The 24,796-nt window shown below is 31.9% G+C and overlaps 1 protein-coding gene across 6 annotated transcripts in view; it reads right to left on the reverse strand.

The window, feature by feature from the left end:
- The window catches only part of LOC127733899 (AP-3 complex subunit beta-2-like), a 61,572-nt gene that overhangs the window by 24,911 nt on the left and 11,865 nt on the right, over nt 1-24,796 (reverse strand). For 2 of the 6 annotated variants that reach the window (XM_052243343.1, XM_052243346.1), the window contains 12 exons: nt 23,506-23,666; nt 22,919-22,985; nt 21,765-21,947; nt 19,826-19,984; nt 18,401-18,498; nt 15,943-15,997; nt 14,323-14,394; nt 12,236-12,298; nt 11,313-11,445; nt 6,401-6,453; nt 5,706-5,744; nt 1,487-1,654 (listed from right to left, as the gene is read on the reverse strand). In XM_052243343.1, coding sequence (XP_052099303.1) covers nt 1,487-1,654; nt 5,706-5,744; nt 6,401-6,453; nt 11,313-11,445; nt 12,236-12,298; nt 14,323-14,394; nt 15,943-15,997; nt 18,401-18,498; nt 19,826-19,984; nt 21,765-21,947; nt 22,919-22,985; nt 23,506-23,666 — 1,251 coding nt within the window. Of the gene's footprint in view, nt 1-1,486; nt 1,655-3,044; nt 3,063-5,705; nt 5,745-6,400; nt 6,454-11,312; nt 11,446-12,235; nt 12,299-14,322; nt 14,395-15,942; nt 15,998-18,400; nt 18,499-19,825; nt 19,985-21,764; nt 21,948-22,918; nt 22,986-23,332; nt 23,370-23,417; nt 23,441-23,505; nt 23,667-24,796 lie in introns of those variants that run through there. The other 4 variants (XM_052243344.1, XM_052243348.1, XM_052243347.1 and 1 more) reach the window with 4 other exon arrangements.

Consider the following 24,796-nt stretch of genomic DNA (forward strand, 5'->3'; position numbering starts at 1 on the left):
TTTCATTCCACTCTGTAATCATAATACTTGTGTTGCATACCAATGCAGAATCTGGGTCCGTCGCCCAAATTAACTTTTTTATTGTTTCAAAAAAAAAGTGAAAGAGAGGCTAATGATACGAAAGGGACATTCAAACTCATAAGTGGAAAATAAACTGACAACACCATGGCTAAAAAAGAAAAAGACAAACAGACAAACAATTGTACACAAAACACAACATAGCAAACCAAAGACTGAGCAACACGAACCCCACCAAAAACTGGGGGGGATCTCAGCTGCTCCGGAAGGGTAAGCAGATCCTGTTCCACATGTGGCACCCGTCGTGTTGCTCTTGTAAGTACAAACCCGGTGATAAGTCTAATTCGGTAGGTCACATTCAGGCGAAAGGGGATTAGATTGTAGTTACGACAGTTGTAATCTGTGAAACAGATATTCCATAACAGTCAACCTACTCATGATGGCTTCCATTAAATTTACGAAGGGATGATTTCAACTTCACCATTCTAAAAATGTAAACTGGTTTTCTACTTAATGCACTTTAACCGTACACAATCATTCAAATCATGAAATATTGCATTTAAAAAAACAGCAATAAAATGTTTAGAGTAACTACTTTATAAATTTTAAAAGAGCACTAGACTAAAATATCTAAAAACAAAATCCTAAAGCATCACATTACACACCATTCACCAATACTATCTAATATACACTTATATACAGTTTATAAAGAATTAATGTATTTAATTCAAATAACAGTCACAATTGTAATCAAAGTTCAAAGTCTACTGTGGTGGAACAATCGTCAGCTGGTTTGTCTGATGGTCCATACAGTCTTCATCAAATCCCCCCCCCCCCCCCCCCCCCCCCAAAAAAAAATATTTGATTTTGAAATTCATGAATTTTTATTAATGAAAATATAAATCTTTTGATTTATACATCTAAAAAATTCTGATAATTCAAACGATATTTGAATAAAAAAAGTGTGCGAACTGACCCAGGGGGCGAATGTGTGGGTTGCAAACGGTTATTGGGAGCAAACGGACCCCATACCACCAATGCATATGATTCATTTAATGGGCAATAGCATAGCTTAAAAAGCAAAATAAATTTGATGTACTGGGTAGTCAAAAAGAGAGCATTTCTCCATGTTTCTTGTATTAAATGAGAATAGGTTTCTAAAGCAGCAATTACATGTAGAACAGTGGTTGCCAATCAGAAATATTTATATAAGAAAATTAAAAATTTTGTAGAATTCCGTATATATACATGATATAAGCTTATATCATAAGAACACATTACAAAAGGGTTTTGGAGGAAATAAAAATTAAAAAATTAAATCTCTCTCACCCTATTTTTTTCAAAAATCTGGATGAAAATCTAATTAATTTTAGTTGGCCTTATGTTGTCTAGGAAATAGAAATGATAATCTGTTTTCTAATTTATCTTATAAAAACATTTCTATTTGGCAGTATGTATCAATAGTTACCTCATTAATGAAAGTTTTGGCCATTTTCCTGAGAACATCAGGAGCTATTTTAGGTACTCTTTCACTGTATTCTCCAATCAACCACAGAATACTAGCTCTAGCCATAGGTACAGTGATTGTGTCTACCATCTTAGCCATGTGCTTTATTATATCCTTATGTTCACTTGGCTATAAATAGAATATCATATCATGTAATTTCATAAGTTGTTATGATAAAATTAACAAAGGTCACAACATGCATGCAGTTTTTAATCTATAAGCTCTAATCATGTAAATTAAATGGATAATTTGGTGTAAATAAGTTATATTTTACAATAATAAACTAACAACATATGAAACTTTATGGATGTAATGAAGTTATTATTTCTTATATATATATATATATGATTTGAAATCCCCCTTAGAAATAAATTTCAAAGAAGTTCATTTCATAGTCAATAGAAGTAAAGACACTATATGAGAAAATAAAACTAAACTAGAGGCTTGTGTTGCTAACCTAGGTCTATGTTGTCTTCAACAATAGATTCTCTCCGACATTTTTCATCAGAATAGAATTCATGAAAAAAAATCTCTTCTTTGCTGATCTTGTATTGCTGATCATTTTTTATGTTTACTGTTTCTCTCTATTTTCTTCAGTTTTTGCCCAAAACACACAAGAGGGTAAAAAAATCTTTAAAATTGTCATTAAAGAACAATAACTCAAATAATGAAATGTCTGACTATTTTGGTCATGTTGACTTATTTGTAGATCTTGTGCTGCTAATCATTTTTGCAATTTAAACTTTCTATCTATAATAGTTTTTTTTTAAAAGATAATAGGCAAAAATGAAAAAAAAATGGTAAAATTCATCATTTATCTGCAATAAATGGATTACAGGTAAAGTTCAACATTCTGAACATTTTTTGCCCTTGTCAGATTTTCTCCTTTTAAAGCGGTTTTCAAAATAATGTTCTATTTTTAGCCATGTCAGCCATATTGGTTGACAAGTGGGGTCATCGGACATATTTTTTGAACTAGCTACCCCAAAGATGATTTTAGCCATGTTTGGTTAAATTTGGCCCTGTAGTTTCAGAGAAGAAGATTTTTGTAAAAGGACAACGACTACGACAAACGCCAAGCGTTGATACAGCTTTACTAGTGAAATCTTAAATCACAACACCCTGACACACATTTTAGATAGATCAAGGTTTATTTTTTGTGACATTGCTTTGACATTGAACTTTTTAATATATTCTACAGATATATGTTGTGTTTGTGTTGACTGTTGTCTCTTTGACATCTGAAATCTTCATTGATTTTTTTCACAACCATGGTTTGTTTCTGTTTACTTTAGCTATTTTCCAAACCATATAGTCCTGATAACACATAATTTGAAAATCAGGAAATAGAAGAATCAACAACTGAGTTTGAATATACAATATAAACTATGTCTTAATCCCACCATGCTCAAACATTTTCCTCATTTTTAATTTATCATGCATTTTGTTCTATTAATCTATATCTCCTGTTTTCATAGCATATTGACCCATCACCATAAAATTAAATATGTGTAGCTACCTCTGTTTCTTCTTCACGCTAAATTCAAAGCATAATTTACTATTGATAATTGATTAACTTGGCATTATCTATAATTTGAATAACGTTTTGGTACTAGCTGTGACACAGGAACACACAGCAGTTTCAGAAAGTTTGGCTTTGATTTATTACATTATTTCTACAGAAAAGAGGATAAAAAAAAACCATTTCAGGCAGATCCAATTTGTGTAATAAACTTTTTTCAAAATGATTCAGGCAGTGTATAAAAATTAAAATAAAATATAAAAATAATAAATTGAAGGGTAGAAACATCCATGATTGACTGATATACATCACATATATACAATTTGAATTAGTTATTACATTTTAAAATTGTATTTCTTTAATATAAATACAAGACTATTTTATGCAATTTAGACTGTAGTGGAGGCAGGTGTCAATATATTATACTCTGTTTCATCCTTACAATTTTGTGGTAAATTGTTCAATGGTGATCTACAGTTAGTATCTCTCACACATCTTACATACTTCTTAATGTCTGAATAACTAAATGTAATTATCATTGAATTCCTTTTATACAATATTATAATTAATCATGTTTAGCGGCAAAGTATGATGTAGCCAGAATGGGAAGAAAAAGAAAATATATCAAGCAATGGCATTAATAGGAATAAAGGAAAATCAAATGAATTATATGTTATATATATAAAGACTCAAGAAAAAATTATAATACATCAAAGCACACCAATATAAATCAGGGGATTATTTTTCTGTTGTTATATTGAACAGCTTATAATACAACTTTTTCTTTTAAGTATTTTTATGGAATTGGCAGATTTAGGGTCAAGGAACAGTAAATGGGCTACGTCATAGATTTTCGGGAAAAAAGGCATACAATTTATGCATGCTGAACTCTAACTGAAAATCGAAAAAGAAATGCATTTTCTTTTATTTTCCAAAATACTTTATTGTTAGATGCATTCTTTCACAGTAGATGTAAATGTGTATAGAAGGCGGATTAAATCGGCAAAAAAGGTCTTGAATTTGTCTTAAATTCATACTCTTTCTCTAATTTTCTTTCAAACCATTGGTTTTGCAAATCTTTTTGATTGATTTCAAATTCAATTATCTCCCCTTATTATTAATTTTCATCGATAATTTCCAACATGAATTAATCTGCTTTATGCTGATTTTCAAGCAGGGTATTACAAATGAATTGAATTTTACTGAAATTATTTTGAGTGCATAAACAGAAATGCTGTAGCAAGCATAATGGACTAATGGAAAGTTAGATGGACTCAATGAACTCTAAATAAACCCCAAAATTTTGTTTGAAGGGGTATAAAACAGCTTGTGTGCATAATTTTTGTGTATGTAAGCAACAGAAAAAGCAACAGAAAAAGAAAGCATATGTATAATGACATAAATATATATGATCACTTGTAATATATTATATACATCTATGGTGTGCAAAGAAATATTTGCTAAAGGTAGAAAATGGTGTAAAACAGGAACTATTATCTAAACAATTTTATTTCCGAGTTTCTAATTTGATCCACTGTTTAGGAAACAATCTGTCAATAGTATATAAAACAAATTGTTGACACAGAGACATGTCTCGTCTGTCTGCATAAAATTCAGAAAAAGACAATCAGATGACAGCAACATTGCTTATTAATTCAAAGTCCCTGGACCATGAACTAGTGGACAGGGCCTCGAAATAGTCAACAAACTGAGATGTATGGACAGTAATGTAACTTTATAGAAAATAGAATTGTCTATAGTAAGTAGTTCCTATCAAACTAACTGAAGCAGAAAAATTTACATTGAAAATTGGTAATTAAACCATGGCCTAGGGGGCAGGGCCTCAAAATAGTCATCAAACTGATATGTACTGATAGTAATGAAACTTTACATTAATTATCCATGATCTATCACAAGTAGTTCCTATCAAACTAACTTAAGCAGAAAACTTAACAATCGTTGCCGGAAAAGCAATCCCTATGTCTCGTTTTCCGTGTAGAAAGTCACAGGTGAGACAATAATAAAAAGAATGAATAACAAAACTGTCAAAGTTCTTTAAATATGTTATTAATTCTAGTTTTGTAGAAAAAATGTAAAATCAGTGGCAATTCAGATTATACAAGGCCTCGTTCATAATTTTATAATTACACTTGTTTTAAACAAATGAGCATGAATTTACTTTTCGTATTACACGATTGTGTTTTTCTGTACAGCAGCTGGTGTGTAAACAAGCCTGAATTGATAGCAGAATTAGTACTGTGAGCTTGCTATCAGTAACTTTAAGCATTCTTTGTTGCATTATGATAGTTATCTTTGTACATTTTTCTGTCATGTGTCAACTGGAAAGAAATTGGGTTTTTTCTGATCTAATTTTATTTGTACAGTGTTTACTCTATCTGCTGTTATTAAACTGAGGGAGGTTAATAGAAAAAATGCTGGAAACTCAAAAATAAATAGTTTAACCCTGCCACATGTATTAAAGTTTGATAGTTGTATATATATAGATAGTACTAACAATATTTCTATGTATTGAATTATGTGTTACAGTGTATTAAAAGATTGAACATGTGATGACATCTAATAAAGAAATGTCTACCTGAGATAGAAAGCTTAAGCATTAGTTATCTACAACAGGCTAAATAAACACTATAAAGATACCGCAAAACTGTAAGGATGAACCCGTGACCCTTTGTTTCTCTGGAATAATTTATAAATTTATAATTATAATGTCTATTTTATAAATTGCTTTCAAAATCTCTCAATTTATAGAGAGAAAAAAATTTACACATAAACACAACACATCAAAAAGACTTTTGTGTAGTGTGTCTATCTTTGAAAATGAATTACAAGTCTAATATTTGATTAAAATGTCATGAAGACACAACCTGATTAAAATACAAATTCTGTGTCCAAGCTTTGATTACAAGGATATAAAAACGCTCTGTTCTACTTTCTGATTTAAAGACCTTTCGAGATTCTCTGGTTTTTTCTTATTAATACACACCTTCAAAAATTTGAAGGCTGAAATCTAATTGGCTGATGTAATAATTACAGGAACAGAAAGTAAAACAGTGTGTTGTCAGATCCTTGTAAGCAAAGCTTGGACACAGGATTTGTATCAGATTGGAAAAGATACAGTACTTCATGGGAAGAAACCGACATATTCTCAGGGAGCAATTAATGTTAATAGCCTACACATCTATGTTTAATACATTAATTCAAAGTATTCTTTAATATATCCAAAAGCATTATTTGAAACAAACATTTTTTTCAGTATGTTGATTTTATGTAAAAGAAAAGAAATTATAAGATACTGAAGTTTGCCAAACGAAACAGTCATATAAACCACTTACCTGCATCTGTAAAAGTTTCTTGATAACAACCACACTTTCTGCTACTACACTCTCTGAAAAATATCAGGAAAGAAATTGTCTAATATATTAATATGAATTAAACAGCTTTCTAATACCTACCACAGATATGTATACATATCATATCTGTCCATGGCAATAGCTCCAACATATTTTGTTTTGGTTCTTTTTGGACTTTTTGTTTGAATATCATACACAAAATGAATATGTGAAATAGCTTGAATACAATTTTAAATAATGTTATTATTGTCAATAGGTATTAAAAATAGTTGATCCGCAATTATTATGGAAACTTGCCCAAAACATTACTCATATTATTGGCTAAAGATCAGAATTCAAAAGGAAATGTTGTCTTGAGAGCCAATATAATCTATACATTTCCAAGGGGTATAGTTTCTTTTCAAAGAGTTGATCAGCTCTTATTTCCGAATTGAAATTTCAGGACATTGCTGATATAAACCTTTGATATAAATTTCATAAAAATCCTACAAGAAATATCGGCATGAGAGCGCTAACAGGCAAATTTTCTATATAGTCTTCCAAGGGGTACAACTCCTTCAAATAGAATTGATCAACACTAACATTTTTAGCTAATCTAAGGCATTGCAGATATAAACATTCAATATAAATTTCATAAAAATTTGGCAACAATTGTATGCTCGGGAGTCTTTACTGGTCAACTGGACAGATAGATGCCTGATATTTCTTTGGCTCTACAACATTTTGAGGCAGAGGACAATTAAGTAGGACATGAATTAACACATTAACTGAAGTCACATGTGCATAAAATATAGGTCGAAGTGATCAAGTTTTAGTATGGACTATTATCATTGATAAAAACATTTTATGTTAAAATACTATTTATGACTTTTTGACCTTACCAGGTATATCAAAAATGTCATTCATTTGTAAAATCAAGATTAGCAGTGATCTTTATTATAATTAATAAAAGTTATAAATGAACCATAGCATAAAACTTTGTAGGACAGACCAATTTATAAACAAAAGTAGAAACACCAATAGACAAACAAAACAGACAAACAAAACAGACATCTGGTCTAATTTGTAGTAAGTGCTATAATTTTTTCAACTAACAGGACTTTTATAACTTCTAAAATGGAGTGTGTTTTCAAACTTTTCATTCATTGAAATATTGGTATAGCACATCTCTAAAACTAGATATGTCAGAACGACAAGAATGGCCCTACTTGCAAAAAAAGCTTGAAGCCAATTTTAGGAGTGAAAATTTGAGAATGAAAGTCTGTATAGGTTGCACTTCTGTAAATATAGACAACGCATTTTCCCATAGGAACTCCCTTTGCGGCTAAAGCTGTCCCACTTTTACTATGAAGTTTCGTAAAAAATCATATCCTAGAACGGAAAGTTGATATGCACTACTTTTTTATTCAAAGGTCAAAACATAGGGCTGTGTGGCATATTTTCAACATTTATATGCCCTGAAATTTTAAGAGTTTAAACTTATACCAAAATTCTGTACTATCCCTATCTCCATTTTGGGTATCCCTCAGAATTCAATTATCGCCGCTAACATCTGTTTTTATACTGGTAACATTCTCTATGAGATGAAACATAGAGATCATATCTGGGAACCAGAACGTAAACAAATTTAAATATCTATGAATATTATATATCTCCCCAAAAGAGGCGTGGCTTGTGAAACAGCTGTATTTACAAAGTGCAACCTATAACTGTTATTTTCACAAAATTTTCAAATCCCGTAATTTTGGCAGAAATCAGTGGAGCTGGACCTACACTCAATCTGTAACTCATCATAGTAGACTCACATACCAAAAATCAGCTCAATATGTGTAGGCGTTTACAAAATATGTTCATATAACTGTTATTTTCACAAAATGTTCAAAGTCCAAAGCCCGTGGAAAAAATCAGCAGAGTGGAACCAAACATAAACTAAATCTGTAACTCATCATATTAGACTCACATACTAAAAATCCACAATTCAACTACCAGCAAAACAGCGACATGGTTAGCGGGCTGCCCATCTGATCAACCTGGCCTTGAAAGCAGCCATTGTTAAGGCAGGTATGTCAAACCAAAAAACAATAGTCAATAAAATGCTCCGCTGGGCGCAGCTTGATACGACCGCCTGAACAGTTGGGGCAAGTATGGACACAACATTAAAGCTTGATACAGCTCCGAATTTGGATTGTGATTAAATATTTGACACAGCATAGGTTTCTGACACAGAATGAATGTGGTCTAAGAACTTAAAAATTTCTAATTTACCTATTATGGTCCAATATCCAAAATCTAAATACATAAACGGTTAGATTCAGCATATCAAAGAACCCCTAGAATTCAATTTTTGATAAAATCAAAAAAGTTTAATTTTGATCCCTTTGGACCTTAATGTAGACCAATTTGAAAACGGGACCAAAAATTAAGAATCTAAATTCATGGTTAAATTCAGCATATCAAAGAACCCCTATATTTCAATTGTTGATGAGATCAAACCATATCATTATTATTTGCTTTTATATATAAATAAAAAATAACCAACTTAAAATGGAAAATTTTAAAGAAAAAAAAAAGGAAAAATCCCCCCCCCCCCAATTTTTTTGAACCCCCTTATGATTCTTCACCCCCAAACTCAATCCCAGCCTTCCCTTTGTGGTATGGTACCTTGCAGTACAATTTCAGAGAGATCCATACACTTGAACACAAGTTATTGTCTGGAAACTGTAAAAATGTTTTTTTCCCCCTTTTTGGCCCCAAATTCCTAACCGTTTAGGGCAATTACCCCCAAACTCAAACTCAGCTTTACCTTTGTGATATGGAACATTGTAGTACAATTTCATAAACATCCATACACTTACACACAAGTTATTGTCCTGAAACTAGAAAATTCGTAAGGGTTCCGCGGAACCCAGTGTCTCGCCTACTTTTTCTGTTAATCGCAGGCTCAACAAAAATGAGGAAGTAAATCAATAAAAATATTCCTCTTGATACTATCTTTTGATTGTAAGAAGCTTCTGTCCAAGTTTGGTAAAAAGCCAGGATAGTTTATGAATCTAATAAATGTTTAAAAACTTTTAACTGCAGACTGAATGTAATGTTAACTGGAAGAAAACAAAATTTCCTTCTAGATACTAGCATTTGATCATAAACAAGCTTCTGTCAAAGTTTGGTACAAATCCAAAATAGTATAAGAAATTTATTAAATTTTAAAAACTTTAACCACAGAGTGAATGTGTTGTTTCCTGGCAGAAAATCTAAGTCCATTTAAAAGTAAAAAATGGAAAAAATGGATTTATTTTTTTTACAAAATTTCCTTCTAGATACTAGCTTTTGATCATAAACAAGCTTCTGTCCAAGTTTGGTACAAATCCAAAATAGTATAAGAAAGTTATTAAAATTTTAAAAACTTAAACCACAGAGTGAATGTAATATTTCCCGGCAGAAAAACTAAGTCCATTTATAAGTAAAATACGGAAAAAATGGAATTTTATTTTTACAAAATTTACTTCTGGATACTATCTTATGATCATAAACAAGCTTCTGTCCAAGTTTGGTAGAAATCAAGGATAGTTTAAGAAAGTTATTAAAATTTTAAAAACTTTAACCACAGAGTGAATGTAATATTTCCCGGCAGAAAAACTAAGTCCATTTATAAGTAAAATACGGAAAAAAAGGATTTATTTTTACAAATTTTACTTCTGGATACTATCTTATGATCATAAACAAGCTTCTGTCCAAGTTTGGTATAAATCAAGGATAGTTTAAGAAAAACTTTAACCACAGAGTGAATATTTGTGGACGCCGCCGACGACAACGACGACGAAGACGGAATGTAGGATCGCTATGTCTCGCTTTTTCGACTAAAGGCTCGACAAAAAGGTTAGTTTTTTGCCCCTTTTTGGCCCCAAATTCCTAATATTTTGAGGCAATTACCCCCAAAATCAATCCCAGCATTCCCTTTGTAAAATGGTACCTTGCAGTACAATTTCAGAGAGATTCATACACTTGAACACAAGTTATTGTCTGGAAACTCGAAAAATGCTTATTTTTAGCCCCTTTTTGGCCCCTTATTTCTAAACGTTTTGGGCAATTACCCCCAAACTTAATTCCAGCTTTCCCTTTGTGATATGGAACCTTGCAGTACAATTTCATAAAGATCCATACACTTACACACAAGTTATTGTAATGAAACTAGAAAAATGCTTGTTTTTTGCCCCTTTTTTGGCCCCTGATTCCAAAATTTTAAGGCAATAACCCCCAAAATCAATCCCAGCAATCCCTTTGTCATATGGAACCTTGTGGTACAATGTCAGAGAGATCCATACCCTAACACACAAGTTATTGTCTGGAAGTTACAAAAATGCTTATTTTTGGCCCCTTTTTGGCCCCTTATTCCTTAACTGTTGGTACCATAACCCCCAAAATCAATCCCAACCTTCCTTTTGTGGTATTGAACCTTATGGTAAAATATCATAGAGATCCATTCACTTGAACTTAAGTTATTGTGTGAAAACCAATGTGTCTTCGGACGATGACGACGACGCCAATATTTGACCGCAAAGTATAAAAACCAAATCGATCCAGCAAAACCAAAATGGCCACCTTTTTCCAGCTTGACAACAACAAAATATTTCAATGCTCATCAAACGCCTTCGAGCACCGAGTCGACCTTGCGAGGGCCTACCAGCCAGTCAAGGTTGTTAAACACCACCCAGTTAAGTACTTACAATCAGCTCAATATGTGATGGCATTAGAAAAAGAGTCTGTATAACTGTTCGGAATGACAGAATGACAGAATGACGCATAAGGGTAAAACTATATGGCTCAACAACTTTGTTGCGGGGCCATAAAAAATTATCAAAGTTTAAAACCTTTGATTCTGATATCATGACCTTACCATCCCTATTAGACATTAAATGGACTAGTCCATTTAGACAGGTATCTGTTATTTCTGCTATATTACTGGCACACCTCCCTATAGCCTGAATGGTAGCTGCTGCAAATTCCTTGTCGTTACTGGTCACATATGTCTTCAAATACATACAATCAAATCTTTTTTAAATTTATAATTTTTAATAATTAATATCTAGTTTATAAAAACTCATTGGCTAATAATTTTATACAACAAAGCACATTTTGTCTTCATAAGATTTATCTGTTGGGCTCTAATCAAAACAGTTTTTCCTATCAACATGGAATTGATTGTTATATCCTCCTTTGTAATGTTCACTAAGTATCTTGGAGAAATGGTCATTAACTTTATTCTCTCCAATGTCCTTACTTAATAAACAGTGATGTCATATAACTTCTTATGTACTTTCCTGATTTAAAAATATAATCAAAACTTGTAAAAATGCTGATATTTGATATTCTGAGTTACTTTATTATATTTCACAAAATATAATGATTAACATCCATTATCCTACCAGTTTCACCATTGATCATCAGGGATAATAAGATTGTCCTTGACATTTGATTGTACTTATGTGGCATTGCTTTGATTGTATATTCCTGGTTTAGTGTGGACTTGAAATGTTTATGGATTTCTTCTCTACACATATATATATATATATTTCTAAACAAATATTTTGTCAAGTTTCACTGTTTCTCAGATTATATGTAGGTTTTCTCCACTTTTAAAGTTAAATATGAAAATAATAATAAGGTGCAAACAAGTTTTTACAGCTACATCTTATAACCGTTCATTTAAATAAATGTATTTATAGACCTCACATGTCTAATGGCTTGATATTTTATCTTTTTTATCAAAAAAAACTACATGTTACATTGACAAGATGGTAATTAATGAATTTCTCTCACCTGCAGTTCTCTCAGAATCGTAGAAATGTTGGTTTCTGTTGCCAAATTTGTTAAAATTTCCAACTGAAAACCAAAAAAATGAAAAACAACATTTTATTAATTTCATGCAAGGTATATACAAGTTATATCATGTTTTCAATACAAAGTATCATTTATTCAACTTATTTTAAAATAAACTGTTGACACAGAGATATGTCTCGCCTATTTGTAGCTTTGATAGTATAATGCAAATATTGAATCCAAATGGCAATATTTAAACATGTAAACTATGCAAAACATTCAAAGACAAATGAACCATTATTTATGGTGCAGAACAAAATAACAGAAATGGAAATGAGAAATACCAATGCTTATAAAACTGCATACCAAATACCATTAACTTATCAGAAGTGGTTCCTTTTACAATAACCTGAACACAAACTTTAATTTGTAAGTAATGTAAAAGTTTCAAAGTCAATGAACCATGCTGAGGGGTGGGGCCATATAATCACCATGGAAAAGAGACTTGCAAATTTTAATACAACTGCATACCAAATATCATTGACTTAACATTAGCAGTTCATTCCTCTTAAATTGATCAGACCACAAACTTAAAATGTAAACTATGCAAAACATTCAAAGTCAATAACACATTACTGAGCGGGAGGATCTGCCTACCTACCAAATATCATGACCTACCACTAGTAGTTCCCCTTAAACTGACCTAATCACAAACTAATACATGTAAAGATAGCAGACATTTCAAAGTCAATAGTCCATGACTTGGGTAGGGCAAAATAATCTCCATGGAAATGAGATGTGCCATTGCTAATACAATTGCATACCAAATATCGTTGACCTACCAGTAGTGGTTCCCCATAAACTGACCTAATCACAAACTAATACATTGTTGACAACGCTGATGCAAGAAACAGCATACCTTAGTCTCGCTTTTTGACTCTATCAAGGTGATACAAAAATGCTTATCTAATTGATAAAGAAACCACAAATTATAAAAAAAAAAACTTTGTGTACAATTATAACCACAAAAATGTTTAACAAATACATTATATAAAACAATTTATACCATCTTTCTTTTGAAGAATGCTTATCTGGCACTTCCAACTGATGCTCCCCGACCTGCAAATTTATCAATAGGTTTTTTTCTAGGGTTCAAGATAGCATGCTTGGACAAACAAACATGTACTTATTTTCACCTGTATAAATGTCTAACAAATCATAGTTGGATATCATTCCCACAATCAAATTTAAAACAAGAATGTGTCCATAGTACATGGATGCTCCACTCGCACTATCATTTTCTAGGTTCAGTGGACCGTGAAATTGGGGTCAAAACTCTAATTTGGCATTAAAATTAGAAAGATCATATTATAGGGAACATGTGTACTAAGTTTCAAGTTGATTGGACTTCAACTTCATCAAAAGCTACCTTGACCAAAAACTTTAACCTGAAGCAGGACAGACGGACAAACGGACGGACGAATGGACACACAGACAAAAAAAAAAACATAATGCCCCTAGATGGGACATAAAAATCTATTTTTAGTCACAGTGACATTGACTTTATTTCCCACATCTCTATGTCTTCAATCTCTATAAGTTTCATTCCAATCATGCAAGGCAAACTCAAGTAACTATCTAGGAACCATTATCCACAAAACAAATTATATTTAGTAACAGTGACCTCAACTTTTGACAGAAAACAAATAGAATTCTTTTCTCTTCTCATATCTTCTATCTGAATAAAAAATTTAATCCAATCAAGAAAAGGAAACTCCAATAACCATCCAGAAACCTTTCTTCTAAATTTTTTTTTCTATGTGTAGCAACAGCAACCTTGACCTTTGACTGATTGACCCCAGATCAAATGCTTCTCTCCTTTGGAATATCTTCCATATGCATGTTTCATTCAAAACAAGCTAGGGATACTGAAGTTATCATTGCAGAAACAATTTCTTTCAGACAGAAATACTGACAGACAGGACAGACGGCAAGTAGGACAGATGGACAAGTAAAAAACTAAAAGAATATTCGGAGAGCATGCATATGATTAACAAGCTATATAAATAAATATGTTATGTAATTACCTTTAACAATTTGATGTGAGTTGGGTCGCTAGATCTTATATAAAAACTCTTTAAAAATGGTTCAAACATTCCCTGAAATAATACAACAAAATCTGTATGTTTGGTTAAATAAATGAATCAAAGATAATTCTTATAAAAGTTTTAGTTAATTTTATACTCTGAAATAAATCAAAACATTTTTTTTTTTCTTTTTCACAATAAAAATTCAAGGTGATCTTGTGTCTTGTTTTTGTCTATTCCTTTAAAAGCTGTGTATTATTACTGTGACTTGACTGTAAGTGTTGCTCTCCACCTATGGGAGAGAGATAATCAATTTTCTTTCGAAAAAGTCTTCTGCATTCAAAAGAATAATGATTTTAGGTTATCTCCCATGGAATCTTATTAACAACTTATTGTAATTTCACATATATTTTACTGAATATATGTTTTAATTCAAATGATGTCTGATTCTCATGAACATAGAAGACTTTTCGAACGAAAAATTGTATGAAAGCTTAGTTTGGACATTTTCATAGCAATTCAAAATAACTACCTATCACCTTTAGCATGACAATTACAATAAAATTTGTATATACAAATTGTTAGACTGATTTTTCATAATATCACTGAACTGGAATTAAAGTCTTATAGGATTGTAACTATGCTTTATTTTATCACCTTGCACTTTCAGGACTTGACTATGGTTTTCTACAGCAGTTTGTTCAAATTTCTGACCAGTTGAATAGTTTGGTTTTATAAAACAAATTGCAATTTGGTCAGCATTTTGAATAAGTTGCAATAGGTGGAGAGAAACAATTACAGTCAAGTCACAGTAACATTATATAATGTGACCATTTAAAAATCTATTCCTGCTTTAATGTGAGTCCAACATAAGTAATTGTGTTTATTAGTCTAGTTTGTTTACAAGGTATTTTGCAGAAAATTTAAACTTCTGATAGGTAACACCTACATCTATTCCAAAATTCATTTTGGTATTTTATGATAGTTTATCTGTTCATGTTGCAAGAATGTAAAATGTCAATCCTCTTGTCACAAGGGTATACAGTGTCAATCATCTTGTCACAAGGGTATACAGTGTCAATCCTCTTGTCACAAGGATATAAAGTGTCAATCTTCTTGCTGCCAGGATATTAAGTGTCAATCTTTTTGTCACAAGGATATAGAGAGTCAAACCTTTTGTCACCATGATATAGAGTGTCAAACCTTTTCTCACCAGGATGTAAAGTGACAATCCTTTTGTTGCCAGGTTTTAAATTGTCAATCCTTTTGTTGCCATGATGTAGTGTCAATTCTCTTGTCACAAGGATATACTGTGTTAATCTTCTTGACACCAGGATATAAGTGTCAATCCTAAAGTCAACATGATATAAAGTGTCAAACTTTCTTCTCACAAGGATATTATGTGTCAGTACTCTTGTGATAAGGATGTTACATGTCAATCCTCTTGTCCCTAGGATATATAGTGTCAATCTTCTTGACACCAGGATATAAAGTGTAAATCCTTGTGTCACAAGAATATAAAGTGTCAATCCTTTTCTCACAAGGATATAATGTGCCGATCTCCACAATGTAAAATATAAAATTTTATCAAAACTGTATTAACTATTTTTGACTACTCACCTTCCTGTCAATAGACATGGTAGCTATGTTACTCAGGACTATATACTGTACTTCTCTATAACAATAATACATAAAAGAAAACTATTAATACAAGTTCCCCAATGAAGTTTCGGAAGTTCTACAGCTTTTCTAATATAAATAAAAGAACAGAGTTCCAATGCCCCATGTTGCACATATTTGATCTATCCAAGGGCAATAACTAAAAAAAGTCCTTTTTTTTTGTGCTTCAAAACAATTAATATTTATCTTGGAGAAGAGAAGGCTTCAGAGCAAACGCAAATGCAATTTCCATTATAATTAATTTTTCCAAGAGGCATAACTCGTTAAAAATATTTGATCAGCAATTATTTTCGAAAGTGTCAAAGACATAGCTGATATAAACCTATGATATAAGTTTCATAAAATTCTGAATTGTACACATGAGAGCACTAACAATGCAATTTTCCATGTAATCAATATTTCAAAGGGACATAACTCTTTTATAATTAATGATTGGCACCAATTTTCAAATTTGCCTGAGACATTGATGATATAAACCTATAATATAAATTTCATAAAAATCTGGCAAGAATTGTACACATGAGAGTGCTAACAATGCAATTTTCCATATAATCAATATTTCCAAGGGCCATAATTCTTTTAAAAATAATTGATTGGCACTGATTTTCGAACTCATCAAAAACCTATAAAATAAATTTCATAATATAAATTTCATAAAAATCTGGCAAGAATTGTACACATAAGGGCGCTCGTAAGGCAATTTTCTTATAATATAAATTTCATAAACACAGAGTTCGCGAAAATGGTCGGTCCTGTCGGTCGAAATGAGGCTCGGACCAGTATTTTGAAGGATCGTGCCGGTCCCGTTGACCGATGAAAAACGGCCGTTGTAGTGCATATTTCGGCACTTTTTTACATCGGTTATTAGATGTACCGCAACTGTTTCCAAAAAGTGTTTACATCGGTTATCAGATGTACCCGCTGCCAATTTCCGGTACTGGTTTACGGATTTATTATAAACAAACCAAAGCGGTGATCTACACGTGGCCTACTAAATTTGTTCATAGACCCATCCCTGGCAAACAATCGGCGATTGAACCCTACAATGGAGCAAACAAATACTGTAACAGCCGAGAAAATGATTCAGATGATGAAATGGATAGTGAAGACGACTTTAAATGAGAACAATCAGAAGACCTGAACTGGTCCTTCATTGTTAATTTGCCTGTGGGTGCGAAGAATAAAACTAATATTAATAAAGTTATTTTTCGATAAAATATGTTATTAATTTTATTTCAGGATAAAATTGACAGATTTTGTAGGACTGGCTAAAATTTTGTAGGACTGACAAATAATCAGGCTTTGTCGGTCCCATGACCGACGGGTCAAATTAAGTTTTCGCGAACTCTGTAAACATCTGGCAAGAATTGTATGTGTACATAAGAGAGCTCATAAGGCAATTTTCCATATTTATAATTAATATTTCCAAGGGGCATAACTCTTTTAAAAATAATTGATCAAAAATGATTTGCGTACTCATCAAAAACATTGCTGATATTAATCTAAAGTATAAGTTTTATAAAAATCTGGCAGGAATTGTTCCCGTGAGAGCGTTAACAAGGCCATTTTCCATATTTATAATTAATATTTCCAAGGGGCATTACTCTTTTAAAAATAATTGATCAACACTGATTTTCATACTCATCAAAAACATTGCTGATATTAATCTATAGTATAAGTTTCATAAAAATCTGGCAGGAATTGTACCTATGAGAGCGCTAACAAGGCCATTTTCCATAAATTTAATATTTCCAAGGGGAATAACTCTTTTAAAAATAGTCGATCAGCCACCATTATAAAACTTGTCCGAGATATTGCTGATATTAACCTATAGTATAAGTTTTATAAAAATCTGACAAGAATTGTACCTGTGAGAGCGCTAACAAGACTGGATGGAGGGACAGACAGACAGACGCCCAGTATTTCTATGTCCCTGCTAAAGAGTGCACTGGGGACAAGAGGTTCCCAAGATTGGGAGCCTGAATCACTCAACAGGTAAAAATATGCAATTTTGATGTTTATTTTACTTTTATCGCAATCAGTTATGTTTGCTTATTTGTAAATTATGTTTAGTAGCATTTTTTTTTTAGATTCTATAGATGATCATTTTACTTTTTACAGTTTATAGCTATCTGTAAAATTCGTCCAAAACAGCTGATTAAGCCTCGCCTTCCCTACATCATTGAGGCCAGATTAAAATACAGAAAATGATTTGCACCTCGCTACCTGTAGTAGAAACAATGCTTACAAAACACAGTAAATAGCTCATTCACTACATATTGACATGATTGATGTAGACAGAAAAAGATAGATACTCTATTTTATTTTTCTTTGTAAAAAAAAGGTAACTGATTGAACCAAGACTTGTTATCATCTTCATTTTAAAATGTTTACTTACTTGTGACTTCTAAGTAGTCTGATCAATGATTTAGCTACAACTCCTACTTCTGCCTTTGGGGCACAATGGTAATAAAGCTGAGCTACTGACATGACAACCTGTAAAACAAATAGAATATTGTCACCAGAACTGCAATGCATCATTATAAATGTTTTACAATTCTATAATCTTTAAATGAATGGTTTCAACATTTAACATGGTTAGTATTGTTCTAAACTGGAGAGAAATTTCATTTATGTTTTAGATATGATTCAAAGATGACATAACACACATCATGGCTACTTTTGTGTGGTGTAATTTATTCATGATCTGTCATTGGATGATCATGAACATAATGTACATTATAGAGATACATTGGCCTAAAAAAATATGATTTTATAACTGAAAAATTCTGTAAAAAAAAGATTTTCTAGCCTGAAATTGCTGCTGTCTGTGTAAATGTGTTATACTGAATGCCAAAAACTGAGTCCATTTATCACTAAAATAAGCAATCTTTTTTTTTAATTTGAATTTTTTCTTCAGATGTTATGTGTTGATCTTGAAGAAGCTTCTGTCCAAGTTTCATAACATTCCATGAAGGTTTAATAAAGATATTGATTATTATTATTATACAATATTCATAAAGCACATTATCTTATAAATAAACTGTTAACACAGAGATATGTCTCACCTTTTATTATTTTGATAGTAAAATGCAAATGTTGAAATTAAAATAGCAATACTTTAACATATAAATTGTGCAAAAGTCAATAAACCATGACTAAAGATACATGGCCAAACAATCTCCATGGAAATGAGATGTGCCAATGCTAATACAACTGCATGATATCAATATATCATTGACCTACCACTAGTGATTCCCCATAAACTGACCTAATCACAAACTAATACATGTAAACTAAACAAAAGTTTGAAAGTCAATAGACCATGACTGAAGATACATGGCCAAACAATCTCCATGGAAATGGAAATGAGATGTGCCAATGCTAATACAACTGCATGATATCAATATATCTTTGACCTACCACTTGTGGTTCCCCATAAACTGACCTAATCACAAACCAAAAGATGTAAACTAAGCTAAAGTTTCAAAGTCAATAGACCATGACTAAGAGGGCAGGGCTAAATAATCTCCATGGAAATGAGATGTGCCAATGTTAATACAACTGCACACCAAATATCGTTGATCTACCACTGACCTAATCACAAACTCATATATTGTTGACGACACCGACACCACTTATGCCGTAAACAGCATATCCATGTCTCGCTTTTTTACTCTAAGCACTTTACACAATTAAAAATAGTCATATCAATAACATATAACAAACTAAAATATGGTGCAAAAGATAAATTAAGTAATGGTTTAGCCTGTCTTAGTAAGAGTCGATGATCTGTGTCCATGTCATAAGTTATAATACTTACAGCAGAATTTCTACTATTCAGTAATGGTTTAGCCTGTCTCAGTAAGAGTCGATGATCCGTGTCCATGACGTAAGTTGGTTCTTTCTTTTCTCGTTCCTCCTCCTCCTCTTCTTCTTTTTCAGAATCTTCATAAAAACTTTTATTTTCTTTGGAACTATCCTGATTTATAATATTAAAAAGTCAGCAATATAATTCCTGTAGCAATAACATAATTAGGTCAGCAAGACTTCTTTCAATCAGTTTAATTGAGGTCTGGAGCTGGCATGTCAGTAACTGCTAGTAGTCCTTTGTTAATTTATGTATCATTGTCATTTTGCCTAGTTTCTTTTGTTTCCTATTCTGACATCGGATTTGGACTTCTTTTAAACTGGGTTTTACTGTGCATATTGCTGTGTGTTTGTTTTTTCTACATTGGCTAGAGGTATAGGGGGAGGGTTGAGATCTCACAAAACATGTTTAACCCTGCCGCATTTTTGCGCCTGTCCCACATTGTCCCAAGTCAGTAGCCTCTGGCCTTTGTTAGTCTTGTATGATTTTTAATTTTAGTTCATTTATATGTTTTGGAGTTTAGTATGACGTCCATTATCACTGAACTAGTACACATTTTTGTTTAGGGGCCAGCTGAAGCATGCCTCCTGGTGCGGGATTTTCTCGCTGTGTTGAAGACCCATTGGTGGCTGTATTCTGCTCTTTGGTCGGGGTGTTGTCTCTTTGACACATTCCCCATTTCCATTCTCAATTTTATTTAATTAAGTAAACAAGAATATAATTGCTGAAGCTAATTACAACATTTAATTAATTGAATTGTTAATTTATTCAGATTCAATCAGGAATTATGTATAAAATCAATATATATAGCAATAATTGTCAGCAAGGATCAAGAAAAATGTTCATCCAATTTCTGTAATCTTTTTAAAACTTAATAGTCAGGTTCGATTTTATTTATTTTTCATAGGTACTAACTTTTTTAGGAAACATTGTATTTTTGTTGATATTTGATTTCATGGTTTTGCCAAAGTCTGTATACAAGTCTATAGAACATTTGTACTTCATTTAACATTTACATTTGTAGTTCACCTGTACCGATGGAATCCATGATAATTAGTATCCCACCATTAATTGATAATCCACAGTAATTTGGCATGAAATTATTTTGTATTTTACATAAGTGTCTTTTCCTCTTAAAAAAAATCTTTTTCAATTTTACAAAATTCTATACTGTAAATTAAGAAATTATTGCGAGGTTTTTATTAATGCGAATAATGCGACTGGGTGAGTATCGCAATAATAAAAGCTTGCATTTTGATATCTAATATATATAATACTGTATGCAGATTTTACTGAAATTGCAATAATTAATCTCGCATTATAGTAATTTTTTTAAAAATCGCAATAATAAATGCACACAATAATTTCTGAATTTACAGTAGTTTTAATTTTTAAATTTCAATTGTCAATAACCTTTGTTTAATGAATAAAAAATTGAAGTAATTTGAAAGTGTTCAATATAATATCCTGTTGGTTATTTTGATCAGTGATCATTAGCCAGATATCTCCAGGGGCATTAACACGTTTATTATTGGAAAAGCAATCAGGATTTATTGATTGATAACCAATAATATTCAATTTCTGACGAAAGGCTCTTGAATAAGTCTTATGGTAAAACTCTATTTGACTGAAATTAGGAATTTCATTTGAGTTATTTGAATTTCAAATCTGTTGTAACTGCCAAATGTGACTGTTTCAAGACCCTCTATTATCAGTTGTAGTTTTTAAACATAAGGACTTCTAGATTTTCTCATGAGCTTCCTAATCATAGAAAAGATGGAAGTAATCTTGTACATTCATAAAAATTGTTGGTACGGATGAACATAGTCCTGGCACTTCCATGAGTATAAAACAAGTTTGACCATTTATGTTAAAATATATAAAAACTCACAGTTTTATTAGGGTTGATGAATTGAGTTCTGGCATATCTTGTCAACATATTAACAATTACAACTTGACCCCATTCTTCTACATCCACCAACAAGTTACAGAGTTTACGATAGTTCTTATGGATCAAATCTATCCTTTCCGGACACACTTCCTCAAAGGCCTGGATAGCACTACCTGCTACAAGCTAGAAAAATAATGTATTCATTAATTTTTACATGCACATAAAATTATTTGAACAAAATTGTCTTGGGGTCTTTGAAGGCATGTTTATAAATTTCTGTAGGATGTTGGGTCTATATAACACATTTAATCATTTTGGATTATTTGAAAACAAATCAATTTTGGTTGGGCTTCTAAACAAGTGCTTTCAAAGATTCCAAACTATTTTTTTTTTAAATCTAGAAAAAGTCTATTTTAAACACTGTTTTTCTCATGACAAATAGCTACACAAATATTGAATAAGAATAACTAAATATATGTATTCCAGTTCTAACAGGCAATACAGTTAATTTTATGCATATTTTTATTATCATGAATTTAATCTGTTGATTCTTAATGAATTTAAATACGAAACTGTTATATTGATTGTCTAATTAAACGTCTGAGTAAGGAAGTCTAAAACTAAGGTAATTTTTAAATAGACCAATACAACTGAGTCAGAAAGTCATAAACTATTGACAGTAAGGTCATTTTTACAAAGACCATTGTCCAATTAAACATCTGAGTCAGAAAGTCTAAAACTAAGGTAATTTTTACATAGACCAATACAACTTACTGTAGTCAGAAAGTCTAATACTAAGGTCATTTTTTCATAGACCAATACAACTTATAGAAGTCAGAAGTCTAAAACTAAGGTCATTTTTTGCATAGACCCATACAACTGTAGTCAAGAAGTCTAAAACTAATATCATTTTTACAAAGACCAATACAACTTATAGAAGTCAGAAAGTCTAAAACTAAGGTCATTTTTAGATAGACCAATACAACCTACCATAGTCAGAAAGTCTAAAACTAAGGTCATTTTTACACAGACCAATACAACTTATAGTAGTCAGAAGTATAAAACTAAGGTCATTTTTACATAGACCAATACAACTTCTGGTAGTTAGGAAGTCTAAAACTAAGGTCATTTTTACATAGACCCATACAACTTACTGTAGTCTTATCAGCTAAAAGTTTTTCAATGACTTCAACAAGCTGTTCTTTGTTCTCTGGATCAAGACTGAAAAATAAAAAGGACATCATCTGTTAGAGTTTGGAATAATTTATGATATTTATATACCTGTATAGTTAAGGATTACCATGAGCTGTTGTCTTCTTGATATGGGGTGACATATAGTTAATATTAAGTATATACATGTATGATCAGTGCTTTCAAAGGTTTTTAAGTAGGGGGCACTTTCAATAAAGGTATGAGGCTATCGTCTTCCTGATGTAGGGTGACATATGGTTTATGATATGTATATATGGTATTGATATACCTGTAGAGTTTAGGAATGCCATGACCTGTTGTCTTCCTGACATAGGGTGAGATATCAATCCTGTTATGTAAATATGATATTGATATACCTGTACAGTTTAGGAATGCCATGAGCTGCTGTCTTCCTGATATAGAGTGAGATATCAATCCTGGTATGTAAATATATTGATATACCTGTACAGTTTAGGAATGCCATGAGCTGTTGTCTTCTTGATATAGAGTGAGATATCAATCCTGTTATGTAAATATGATATTGATATACCTGTACAGTTTAGGAATGCCATGAGCTGCTGTCTTCCTGACATAGGGTGACATATCATTGACTGCTTCCTTTATAGCCAGCATCATGATAGGTGAAATCATTGGTACACGAATACTTGACAAAACTCTAAGTGCACTGGCTCTGATCAGCTGATTAGGATCCTACAATATCAATGTTTATATAAACTAGAGGAAAGCTCACAAAATTCTACCCCTGCCCCTTGTCAAGTACATGCTTAAGTAAGGAAAACACCCAAAAAAAATTGAGATCAAAAACAAAATAGGAGTATCAGGGTTCCATGTGTTATTTTTGCTATTGTTGCTGTCAGTGTGTTGTTGACTGCCAAAAAACAAAGGCCATTTATCACTGGAATACGATTTTTTTTTTTCCTTAGATGCTATTTCTTGATCATAAAGCAGCTCTCTGTCCAAGATTAATGATAATCCTTGAAAGCTTGACAAATTTATTGATGCCTTCAAGTTATTGATATCTGAAAATTTAGACTGCAGTCTGTACAAGTAAGGAGTAACTGGAAACAAAAAAAAACAAATACATCTATAAGTAAATATAGAAAATTCAACATTTAAAAAGAATTCTAAATGGTGTTCTAGATTTTGTATTTTGATTATGATGAAGCATCTGTCCCAATAAAAATAAGTCAATGATGTTTAATTACTCGATGTACACTGTTGTAATACCTGCAATGCTCCTTGTACAATGTGGTCCTACCTTCAAAGCTCTTTGAATAAAGTCACCATACCTTCAATGTTCTTTGTACAATGTCACCATACCTTCAATGTTCTTAGTGAAATGTCACCATACCTTCAATGCTCTTTGTACAATGTCACCATACCTTCAATGCTCCTTGTACAATGTCACCATACCTTCAATGCTCTTTGTACAATGTCACCATACCTTTGATGCTCCTTGTACAATGTCACCATACCTTCCATGTTCTTTGTACAATGTCACCATACCTTCAATGCTCTTTGCACAATGACACCATACCTTCCATGTTCTTCATAGAAAGTCACCATACCTTCAATGTTCCTAGTACAATGTCACTGTACCTTCAATGCTCTCTGTATAATGTCCCCATACCTTCACTGCTCCTTGTACAATGTCATCATACCTTCAATACTCTTTGTATAATGTCCATACCTTCAATGCTCCTTGTACAATGTCCCATACCTTCAATGCTCTTTGTACAATGTTGTCATACCTTAAATGCTCTTTGTACAATGTCACCATACCTTCAATGCTCCTTGTACAATGTCACCATACCTTTAAT

This window comes from Mytilus californianus, unplaced genomic scaffold (genome assembly GCF_021869535.1).
Source record: "Mytilus californianus isolate M0D057914Y unplaced genomic scaffold, xbMytCali1.0.p SCAF_3, whole genome shotgun sequence".
Classification (NCBI taxonomy): domain Eukaryota; kingdom Metazoa; phylum Mollusca; class Bivalvia; order Mytilida; family Mytilidae; genus Mytilus; species Mytilus californianus.